This window comes from Cydia splendana, chromosome 16 (assembly GCF_910591565.1).
Source record: "Cydia splendana chromosome 16, ilCydSple1.2, whole genome shotgun sequence".
In the NCBI taxonomy this organism is placed as follows: Eukaryota; Metazoa; Arthropoda; class Insecta; order Lepidoptera; family Tortricidae; genus Cydia; species Cydia splendana.
Window position 1 is genome coordinate 14,078,515 of NC_085975.1, and position 11,990 is coordinate 14,090,504.

An 11,990-nucleotide genomic window follows, 5' to 3' on the forward strand; every position below is an offset into this window, starting at 1 on the left:
CGCGATATTATCTTATCTTAGACTTTACTCATATAATCGACTAGCGACCCGCCCCGGCTTCGCACGGGTAAACTTTAACAAATTATACACCTAAACCTTCCTCAAGAATCACTCAATTCATAGGTGAAAACTGCATTAAAAATCCATACAGTAGTCCGAGTTTATCGCGGACATACATACATACCAACATACAAGCAGACTTGGCGGGGGATTTTGATTTATAAGGTGTAGTGATGAATCTTGGCAGTGGTAACAAAATGTGAGACGCAAATACACATTTGACCAAGAAATTGGACAGGTGTAATACGAGGGTCGCACTGAAATATTCGGGAATGGGACACTTAGAAATAACATAATAGAAACAGGCATATAATTTATAAAAATGTAACTCTTTATAAAACTTTTAAGGTATATTCCATTTGGTTGTCATTTGTATTTAAGAATTACTGGCAATTTGAAAATTGTATGTCGAACATTATTTGAATTTTTGGCCAAGTGATTTTTCGGATCATATTTTTAAACGGTTTTCAATATGCCCTCAGCGAACAAATAAAAGTTACAATGGGCTTCTGTTATTTTTTTATGAACTAGAGTTCATCGTACGCTCGTTTGCAGTTAAAATTAAATATGAAAGTCACTTTCATTTTATCCCATGGGTGATCTTAAAGAAGCATGTCATTCCAAAGCGACGTCAAAAATTAAAATCGCATTTGTGCTGTTAATTAAAAAGACTGCCAAAAAAGTTGCATATCGGCAGATTTCGACATTCCTAAATATTCATATGACAACAGTAAAAAAATCTTTTATATATATATATATATGTAAAAAAACTTCAATTCCGTTGGCTACTCCACGAATTTCATACAAAACCACTAAGGCCCCAAAATCGCCATACAAAAAGGACTTTGGGATTATGAGCCGTGTGCATTACAGAATGATTACTTTCAAAAGAAAATTTATATGCGTGGTCAGTTTGAGTTTAAGTATGTATTAAAATAAAGATTGACCGTCTAGATGCGACAGTTTTCTCTATTCCCGACATTTTCAGTGCAACCCTCGTACCACCCTTACCTTAGCCAAAAACCTACCGACTAACTTTACTCACCTTCACCTCTTCCGAATGTAATTCAAAATAAAGTGACGTTGGCGTTGCGTTGACGCAAGAGTCGCATGACAGAGTGACGTTTTTCTATGGAAAATGGTTTGTTTTCTTAGACCAATAGGTTATATTTGAATAAATATAATATAAGAGAATTCTTTGAACCGTACAGTGCTTCAAAAAATAGTTTTATATACTTAGGTATATGTAACTACAAAAGTATATTATACGCTTTCATTTCGATATGGCAGGCAAAGAAATTATAAAGTGCTTGAACGCCTGTATTGCTTTCGTGGGGGGGTTTGTGTTGGGGCAGCTGTACTACCACTTTATGCTTAGAGCCTTGATGTCTTACGATGTGGGATGTGTTGTATCTATGGTTCTAAGTGTTACCCTTGGTTAGTCACTTCATATCTTCACTTACTTGGAGTTCGCTACAATAACCAGTTTTTTTTATAGCTATACGGCACTATAACAATATTTTGTATCATGAGTAAGATATCCCTCTCACAACAAATAAACCTTATAAGCAAACACCATACAATTTTCTATCCTTACCACAGAATAAATAATAGTACTAGGTACAGAAGACTCACTCTCTAACAAAACACGTCTGTTGCGATCAGCACAGATACGACCGCTAGGTGGCGACAGCGCCACGCGCGGCTTATGGCTTTCCCCAAAATTGGTGTGGAACGGATGTACTTTTAGCTACCTGTAGCAAAGCGACGAAATCGCGGAGTGAGCCACGCCTGTCCTTACGAAAATGTAAAAAATACAATGAAAAGAGTTACCTAATAGAGCTGTGAGTGTGCATTGTCGCACCATACATGAGTCGCTTAACTTCAAACTCAGGTAAATCCATCTGTCAGATTATGCCATTTTGGTATTAAGAAAAGGTAATAGGGTAGATATTTGCTCAGAGGGTCGAATGGATTTACCCGTTTTTGAAGTTAAGCGACACACATGACTTACTTACATACTTTGTATCTTACATTGAGAATGGCACGAAATGCTCTTGACTGATTTCACTTACTTTTGATGCTAAATGAATGAAAAAGACAATATGAGTTTATTTAAGTACCTACTCAACAGTTTTTTAATAGTAGGTAGCTATTACAATGGTACTTCATCAGTTGATTTCAGGTTTATTAAATGTAGCCGCAATCCAAATACGATGCATTTCCCTCCTGACTATTCCTATGTACCTCGGCAAAGACGGCCGCCGCGTGTTGAAGGGGTTAATACTGACTTATGTTGTTGCTGGTAAGCGAATACTTAGGCTGCCTGTCCACTGAGGTGGAGATGTGGGGAATCAACTAATTCATTGGTTGTAAGATCCGCTCCGCTGGATCACACACACATCTCCGCTAATCTCCGCCTCAATGGACATGCAGCCTTGTTCACTTCATTCCCGCCCTCGACAGCCTTAACTTTTGGTATGCTTTATTATTAAAACCTTTTGAACGCCAGACGGCGAAGGAATATGCCGTGCCCCGAACGCCAGGCGATTGCGATTATTTAAGCGAAATTGAACTTTACGGAGTCCCTCGTTAGTCTCTATTGCATTGGCGAAGCTGACGGCTGTAGCCGTCGTTGTGTCCTTGGCAATACTTTCCGATGACGTCCACAGCCGTCTGTAGTGCCGGTCAAACGGTTAATCAGTGCATGCTTGCTCTGCTTTCAACTTAAGCCCTTTCAACATTGAGTTCATGTTCTATATATATACGCCCAAAATTTTACAGTATTCGACTATATTACCTACTCTTAGTTTGCTTAGAATAAACTTTTACTATCAGTCTATCACGCAGTTCGTTATTTCGCTTCGCTGGACTTTTTGCAGAGCAAGTCTTGTGCCTTTATAAGTTTTAAAACCTTTTCAATACCTACTAGAGATGCGATAATATACATGACAATGCAACCGCGAGCAACTTTGTTTTTCCCATTGCTGTTTTTTACTTATTAAACTTTCAGGGCCCATCATGAACATGAGTTTAAACGCTCGTGAGGTGGTGAGAGTGTTCGCGTGTAGTAACGAGTTGGCCCATAACCTGTCCGGTGTGCGGGACGCACTGATCGCGAGCCCGCTGCGTCAAACCGTAGAGGGGATGGAAGACGAGATCAGACAAGCTGCAGAGACTCTAAAGTTCGTTTTTTTTCTCTAATATTCTAGTAATCGCAAAGAGATTTGTTAGTGGCAGTTATGTTTTTGCATAAAATGGAAGTTCCAGTAATAAGGAGTGCTTAATTGTCAAATCCCTACCAAAGCTTGGCACCTCGCACCTTATTAAGGCATAGTCGATTTTCTATAAAAATAGGTTTCAATTTGTACTTTTCAGTGGCAGGTAGCGCAAACACCCCAACAATCGACATGTTAAAACCCAATATTCGACACCTTGCTGTCAACTTTATTGGTTGTTGATTTTAGCAGCTGTGTCGGGCACTGGAGCCTTTAAGTTAGTTAAAGAAATAGTATAAAATTAAGTTCCACTAAAGTTGCCGAATAGGTAGGTGCGGTTGTTGAAAGCCGACTCAAACAACATCTCAGATGAGGATGGCTAATACATATCAAATATTCCTTGTAAGTATCATTTTGACTGACAAACTAAAATAAAACAGTTTGATATCAAGACAGTGTCGATATAGAACTCTAAAGAAAAACAGATGTTGATTTAATTATAATTATTCACCAGTGAGTTCCAAGACGTGACTGCACCAATAGAAAGCGAGATCGAAGAAACCACCGAGCTGCATCGGAGTGTTGACATGACGCGCAAGGCCGACGATTTGATTCAAGGGAATCGCTCCGGTCACATAGAGTGCAAATACCAGTAAGCACTGTTATAGGTATTTTATAACGTACAATTAGCAACAAATGGCTGTGTTCGGCGCGCGTCTTACTAAGAATCCAAGGAATTTTAACCTATAAACAGTCGTACTTATACCTAAAGTCCTTATTTAAATGGCAGGGCCAATATTGCACTTTCATAATTTTCGATAAAAGTACATCGCAGATTCTTGTTATATTATGTTTTATATGTACCTACCTGTGAATATATAAATGAGACTGATTTATGCAGAGCTTGAGTTTACTTGGGAACAAACATGCCCAAGTTATCGACCGAGCAATGCTCTGGCTGTAATACTACTTATAAATCAATTCTAAATTAAATCTCATCAAAATTATTATTGAGAAACCATAACTCAAAGTTAAAATATACATCCCTATATTGGCTTTTAGAATTTTGCCAAAAGACCAACGGACTGAGGTATACCAGAAAGAATATCTCAAGAAAACTGAATACCGTTGCAACAACGTGTTGTCAGCGGCCGTGTCGCGCACCCAGGAGCAGATGTTACAGGCAAGAAATTTGCTTTTCTGTTCTCAGCCCGGAAAGCGTCAATTTTAGGTCAGCTGCGCTAAACGTTAGCTGAGAAGCTGCGTTAAAAGTTGCCGCTTTCCGGCTCCGTCGATCAAAAAATAGTATAGCGACCCAAACACAAGAGTGCCATGACACTGTCTCACGAACTTGGCACTCGTTACATCTTTCATTCCTCCCTTCTGGAGGAGTCAGTGTTTCTAAGAACCTTTTTGTTTTTTTTTGGCGCTTTCTTATCTTTTCTAACGTCGTGGGCTGTGGCTTCTTTGGCCTTGATTGGTCATGCATGATGACAGTGGCGGATTTGCAGTCTTTACCGCCCTAGGCCCCAGGCCCTATAGCAGCCCCTTTCGCAGTACCCATCATATTGATTACATTTTATATATTAAGTCATTTCTTGTTATCATCAGCGAATTTTTTGTCACAATTTGCCGCACTAGGCCCGGGCCTCCTGGGCCTTAGGGCAAATCCTCCACTGCATGAAGGGCTGTCAGGGCTTTGTGAGTCTTCGTTGGCCTATCTGCGGCTTTGTGGATTGCGGGTTGCGGTTGGTTCCAGACGTGGCAGGGGTGCATCGAGAAGCTGCCGCGGCACGTCGCGTCTGTGTTTTGCGCGCCGCTGATGACGCGAGCGGCATGTGATGTGCCAAGCGCGCTGGGGGCTAGCATTTGTGATAGCAGAACGCAGGTTTACTCATTTTAACTTTATAATAAACAATAAATATTCCTCCAAATTTTTTGCTCAAACACCAACTGTTTATAATGTGTTCATAAAGACGTATTTTATATAAAAAAAGGGAAACCTTTTTTGAACCCCATGAAAATGGGGAAGATATATAGGTACGTCATACATTTATTTGCTTAAAGACAGTACAAGTTTATGATACCCTACCTTACTACAGTTACTTACCCATAAGGGCTTGTTCTAAAGCTCAAGTCAGTTCTATTTCTATCAAAGGACATTGTAAAAAGTGGAATAACGTCTAAGGAGTGGAATTCGCTTCCTGCAAATCTATTCCCAGTCAACTAGGTATAACTTGGATCTCTTTAAATCGAGAGTGAATAGACATCTTTTAGGTAAGCATGTTCCATCCTAAACTGCATCGGCACTTACCATCAGGTGAGATTGTGGTCAAATGTTTACCTTTTTCCAATAAAAAAAAAAAAAGTATTCTACAGTTTCTGATAAAGTGCAAAATGCGATAGCAAAACTTCATAAACATACTTGTAAAATACTTTTTGCCTCTACAATCCGCATGCAACGTGTTGCATATGGTGCGTCCCGAGATCTCAATAAATCCGAGAATAGGAAACAGGTGTTTTTTTTTACATCGATTCTATGAAGTTTGGTTGCTTTTAATAGACTTCTGATTCCTATATTTTGCAAAAAGCGTGGAGTGCGTCGTTGAATAACTTATCTACATATTATTGTATTTAATCAAGTACAAAATACCTAAGCGATTGAAGATGATCTAGGTACCTACTGCCAAAGACATATGTAACTCCGTATTTTAAGATGAATAAAGTTAAAGTAAAAAACCGGGCAAGTGCGAGTCGGACTCGCGCACGAAGGGTTCCGTACCATAATGCAAAAAAAAAACAAAAAAAAAAGCAAAAAAAAAAAACGGTCACCCATCCAAATACTGACCACTACCGACGTTGCTTAACTTTGGTCAAAAATCACGTTTGTTGTATGGGAGCCCCATTTAAATCTTTATTTTATTCTGTTTTTAGTATTTGTTGTTATAGCGGCAACAGAAATACATCATCTGTGAAAATTTCAACTGTCTAGCTATCACGGTTCGTGAGATACAGCCTGGTGACAGACGGACGGACGGACGGACGGACGGACGGACGGACGGACAGCGAAGTCTTAGTAATAGGGTCCCGTTTTACCCTTTGGGTACGGAACCCTAAAAACGTGCCTCGGAAATCAAGAAAAAGTCATTCTCGGACAGATGGCGCATACACCTTTGGCCTATCCTCGGCTAGATGGCGGTGACGACACCGTTTCATATTTAACAATTTTAACACATAGGTATCAGTGAATGAACATGGGTCAAAATGATATAAAAATAATAAAATCATTTATCCATATATATTAATTTTTTGATAGTTTTATACGTTTTCATTTTGAGTTTTGGTCGTGTGTCGATAGATGGCAGTAAATTTACTATGAAAGGACCCCTCTATATACTACCTATTCTCTTTGCTACTGCTATAGGTAGACTAGGCGTACCTATACTAGTCTGTTCGAGAAACGGAAAACGGTGAAAAATAGAGATAATACTCCTAAAAATACGTGTGATACCTCATTAGATTCGTAATGATGTCTAGAAAAATGTATTGCAAGCGTGTATTAGCACACAAAAAATTTCAAAAGTTATAAACAAAAAAAGGGGGGAAAAAGTACATATTTTTTATTGCCCTAATATTTAAAAAAGTATTAATATTTAAGAAACCAAAATTAATATTATAAAAGAGGAGGATATTTCCAATCAAACATTCCATACTTGCAGAACTGTGTCTCCATTATTTATACTTTTTATTCAACGCTGAACACAGGCCTCCGCGCCTCATTTTCGAGAAACGCGCGCGGCGTGAAAAAACGATTACGTAACATTAAATATAATTTTAAAGATATTAAATATTGATTGAATTTTTTGAAGTGAAAACTTCTTTAGCGGCGCTGAGCACTTTTTGAGGTGGGGAAAAAATGATAAACTCGATTCAGCGTAACGCGTAACGTAACGCTGACGTCATGTGTCACGGAGAATGTTATTCACCAAAGAACTTTAGTCATAACGTATCATAATCAGGTCAATTATTTAAAACTGGACTTTTATGTTAAGCAATAAAGCTCAATGTTCTAATCTTGTACGGGCTGAAATCGAGGATCACACAGTTACATTCTAACTTTATATCACTCCAATATAATTCAATAATTCAATAAAGTCTCATCTTGATGAAATCGCTAATAAAAGTGAACTCTAGTACTGGTGAATAAAACTCAAAATATTTTTAATACCTTTAAAATTATATTAATTAACGTTACGCGTAATCGCTTTTTCACGCCGCGCGCGTTTCCCGAAAATGAGGCGCGGAGGGCTGTGTTTAGCGTTGAATAAAAAGTATAAATAATGGAGACACAGTTTTGGAAGTATGGAATGTTTGATTGAAAATATCCTTCTCTTTTATAATATATTTTGGTTCCTTAAATATTAATAATTTTTGAGATATTTGGGAAATAAGAAAAATCTACTTTTTTCTCCCTTTTTTTGTTAATAACTTTTGTAATTTTTTGTGTGCTAATACACGCTTCGAATACATTTTTCTAGACATCATTACGAATCTAATGAGGTATCACACGTATTTTTAGGAGTATTATCTCTATTTTTCACCGTTTTCCGTTTCTCGAACAGACTATACCTAGTAATTACCTAAATAAGTACTTTAACTAGTATATTCTAATGTTCTTCGCAGATATCTGCAGGGTTAGGTGTTGGTTACGCGGCCCTCAAAGAAGCCAAGGCCGCGTTAATGAAAGGTCCCGATGAAATAGTTGTACGCTACCAAGAACCTAATGAAAATGATGCATATGCTGATGTTCAGGTACTCAAGAAAATGGTAGAGGCTTGAGTATGGACATAGATTCGTTGATTGTTTAAGATGTGGAAAGTTTTAAGAAAAGAATTGTGAACTTGATAGCTAATGTGGATAGCGCGGCACTGTTTTATTTCCGTTCACTGCGCGGCACGGCTCCATACATTATGTTGCAAAACATGTAGCCCAGTACAGCGCCATCTATTTTAGCTGTCAAACCTATAGTTTCTTAGTTTAGTTTAAGGCACGGTTTTTTCTTTAAGTACATCTCTTCTATACCTAATCAAAAACTTTTTGGTATGGATATTCTGAAATAGCATTTCTCGTGGGTTAAAAATGATATGAATTTCAGGCCGCGAAAGAGACTGGCGATCGCGTAAAGCAAGCCTTCGAAGAAAAATTCTCAATTATTCAGAGCGCCCTCATCATAGTGAACGTGTGCCAAGCCATACTGTTCCTGCGGATAGCCGTGGCAGCACAGGCGTATCACGATTTGTTCCTCACTAACATCGACTTCGATAACGTGTACGTCACCGACTTGTTTAGAACGATCGAGAGGCGGAGGCTTATGAGGAGTCAGTACACGCTCTTGCCTTTGAAAAAGGTATTCGAATTCAAATACAGTTTTGTATCTTTGGGTACAGTCGAAATAGACGGCGGATTTCCTGTACCGTCCTAACTCCCTATTTTGTTTTTTGAATCTACACATTTAAGAGAAGCCTTTATCAATGATCAATGAGACTCGGCTTCGTTGGGCTTCTACATTACAGAGTTTCAATAAGTGTAGTAAAATAAAATAAAAACTGTACACGACTTTCGCAGTTTTAGACAGGGGTTCCGCCAATATCGAGTGAAAACCCTCAATATCAGTTACTGCATAACCCATAGCTTCAAATAGTTGTGCCCTCTTGTCTCGAGTCCGAACACATTCCATTAGGAAGTGCTGTACATCCTCGACAGAGTCGCAGATATCGCAGTTGGGCGACTCTGCTTTCCTCATCAGATGAGCAAACATATTTAATGGAATGTGACCGGACCGAAGCCTGTGAGCAAGTACAATATACGCCCGGTTTAAGTCAGGCACTTCCCACCAGGGTATCCGAGCTCACATTGAATGGTCTTGTACCAGATTCCTTTCTCTTGCGATCTTTCATCAAAGAACTCCTTCTAGCGACCATACATTAACTCCCTTTTAAAGTTATTACATCATTATACCTACCACAGATGGAGCGCAGTCGCTACGTAGACGTATACTCCTTAGCGTTCTCGACGGCAGACCGCCAGCGGTTGCTGACGCAGATGCTTAAGGTGCTGCTAGAGGTGAGTCATACCACAGAATAAATAGTAGTACTAGGTAGGTACAGAAGACTCACTCTCTAACAAAACGCGTCTGTTACGATCAGGACAGATATGGCCGCTAGGTGGCGACAGCGCCACGCGCGGCTTATGGCTAGCCACCAAAATTGGTGTGGAACGGATGTACTTTTAGCTACCTGTTGCAAAGCGACGAAATCGCGGAGTGAGCCACGCCTGCATGGTCATACGGACTTCTAATTCTTCTCCCGAGTGTTAAGTATTCTAAATACTGGAGAAGCAAATGCCTACAATTTTGGAACAGGTCAAATATAGGAATCGTAGGAAGCGATTTTGGCTTATACGATTTATGAAATTAAGCTCTGGCATGTCCTTATGTTTCAGAAAATAAGAAGTAATAACTTATGTTTTTTTGTTCTTTGTGATCCAGGTGGTGACAGCTACCACGTTCGTGATGCTGGATCGGCTGTTCTACGAGGCGCTGGATGTGGTGAGCCAGCATGCTAGGGTAGAAGGCGAGTCTGGCACACGGGATTTGGAGATTGAGGTTAGTATTATCAATTATCATACAATATTCAGCTGCCAGCCACCGATGTAGGGAAAATTAGAGAACGCTAGGATATAAACCCAGAATGATCTAAAAGTCTTTGTTCTAGCTCGCTCATCGACTATGGTCTAGAATAGTTAAAGGTTTTTAATGTAAGTAATAAATACATTATGATTCGTAGCCAACACAATCTGTGCTGGCACGGCGACGAATAAGAATTCAAGAGCTTGCCTCACCCTTAACTTGAATCATGCCGAGTATGCCGACCATCTTTTATCTTTTACTTGCATTCACTAATCCAGGTGGAAGGGACAGGAATCGTAGCCAACACTATCCGCGCGATGATCTCGCACCTACGTACAAGTCACGTGCAGGGCACGGCGACCAACACTTGCTTGCCTCACCCCCGCATAATGCCAGCCATCTTCTATTTGCGAATCTACGGGGGATATCTTTGGGTAATGCTGCTGCTCTGCGTCAACCCTTATACCTCGCGATTGAGAAGGTAATCTTTAGTTTGCATCAAGTTTTTTGGTAGCTCTTAATAGAAAAATCTTTTTCACCACACCAGCTCGGAAAGGCTTACTTCAAAAACGGATAGAAAAGTTGCACTTTGCTATCAGTAATTCACATGTGAGGCAAAGTAATCAAATGCAAATGTTTTCTGATGTTTGCTGGTAGAATTGACTTTTAAATGATGATTTTGGATGATAAATATTTAATAACATTCATTTGAATTTGATTTGGTTTGATATTTTACATTTAATATTTGCTTCGGGTTGGTATGGTGAAAAATTTTGTGTAACTCGGGGGCAAATTTTGTTTAACCCTCGTGCTTTGAAACCCTCGCAACGCTCAAGATTCCATTTTTCGAACCACTCGCTACGCTCGTGGTTCAATTTTGGAATCTTTCGCTTGCTTGGGTATCAATATTAGCACGAGCGGTTAAACAACAACTTTGCCCCCTTGTAAAACAAATACTACTATTACTGATCCAAATCTCTCAACACCAGGCTGATCTGCAGCTACTTCTACCCGCGGCGCGAAAAACAGCGGGTGTTGCACCTTTACAATGACATCCTAAAGAAGCGCGTTAAATTGGACGCCACTCTTCGAAGAAAGGCTGTCCAGGCTAGTCACATCATATCCCACCTTCATTCCAAGCAGAGGCTATCCAATAGTTACTGACAAGCTTCGGTTTATTTAAACAACTATTTGAATCATCTAAATGTTGACAAAATGATTTTATAGCGGTTTACCGTCATCGTATTTTCGACTTTAACGTGTCCTGTAAATTTTCGTTGTGCAGTCAGTCCGGGCCCACTATCTTTCCGGCGAGAGTCTCCTGCTTCGCTTCCCGAATATTTTGGGCTGGCTGCGTCTGTTACCAGCGGCCAGAAAGACTTGCCTAATCTGCGGCGAGATAGAACCCAGGAATGCTAGTAAGGTCACAATTTATATAGTATGAAGTAGTACCTATAGTAGGTATGTGCGGAAAGAGAAGAGTCGTGGAATATAAGGGAACCAATACATTCTACGACTCTTCTCTTTCCGCACACACTCTAAGACGTGGTAAAAGAATACACAGTATGATCCATACTTCCCCGGCCTATTGACGGGCACATCTTAATACAGGTTTAAGGTATCTCAAATTATACGTCTTTTAGATAGCGGGTGGAAGGAGTGTGACATGCCGAACTGCCCGTTCCTGTACTGCGGGGAATGCTGGCTCGAGGTCCGCGGACGCTGCCTCGCGTGCGACCCCAACCTCGCCGAGCTGAGTGACCAAGACTCGCTTAGCGACGATGAGTTACCCGTATATTGATGGCCTGACAGACGTATACCGACTATATCGCCATATAGCATTGCCGGATTCATAGTCAGTATTTACTCAACGAGCAACCCGTATTGAGCTTTGTAAGGGCTACCATGTGGTGTTTGATGTAAAACAATAAGATGCCAGTAAGTTCTACGGCTGAGCAAATAATTGACGCCTAAAAAATATGGAAAAATAGTTTATTCCACTTTTTAGGCATTAAATTCAGTTT

At 39.9% G+C, this 11,990-nt stretch overlaps 1 protein-coding gene across 1 annotated transcript; it reads left to right on the top strand.

Annotated features, from left to right (window-relative positions):
• The first annotated feature begins 1,252 nt into the window (after positions 1-1,252).
• On the top strand, positions 1,253-11,924 carry LOC134798022 (protein sneaky-like). Its single transcript, XM_063770355.1, has 14 exons — positions 1,253-1,497; positions 2,246-2,365; positions 3,074-3,254; positions 3,793-3,930; positions 4,341-4,461; positions 5,038-5,166; positions 7,962-8,090; positions 8,434-8,685; positions 9,306-9,401; positions 9,826-9,942; positions 10,245-10,447; positions 10,956-11,077; positions 11,256-11,384; positions 11,610-11,924. The coding sequence occupies exons 1-14, from the start codon at positions 1,344-1,346 to the stop codon at positions 11,765-11,767; spliced, it is 2,049 nt and encodes a 682-aa protein (XP_063626425.1). The 5' UTR covers positions 1,253-1,343; the 3' UTR covers positions 11,768-11,924.
• The last annotated feature ends 66 nt before the right edge of the window (positions 11,925-11,990 follow it).

What these genes read in the sequence shown, in the direction of transcription:
- LOC134798022 (XM_063770355.1), top strand. Translation starts at nt 1,344, where the DNA reads ATGGCAGGCAAAGAAATTATAAAGTGCTTGAACGCCTGTATTGCTTTC. An exon ending in TATACCTCGCGATTGAGAAG is followed by an intron (nt 10,448 to 10,955) that starts GTAATCTTTAGT and finishes TCTCAACACCAG; the next exon opens with GCTGATCTGCAGCTACTTCT. An exon ending in GATAGAACCCAGGAATGCTA is followed by an intron (nt 11,385 to 11,609) that starts GTAAGGTCACAA and finishes TACGTCTTTTAG; the next exon opens with ATAGCGGGTGGAAGGAGTGT.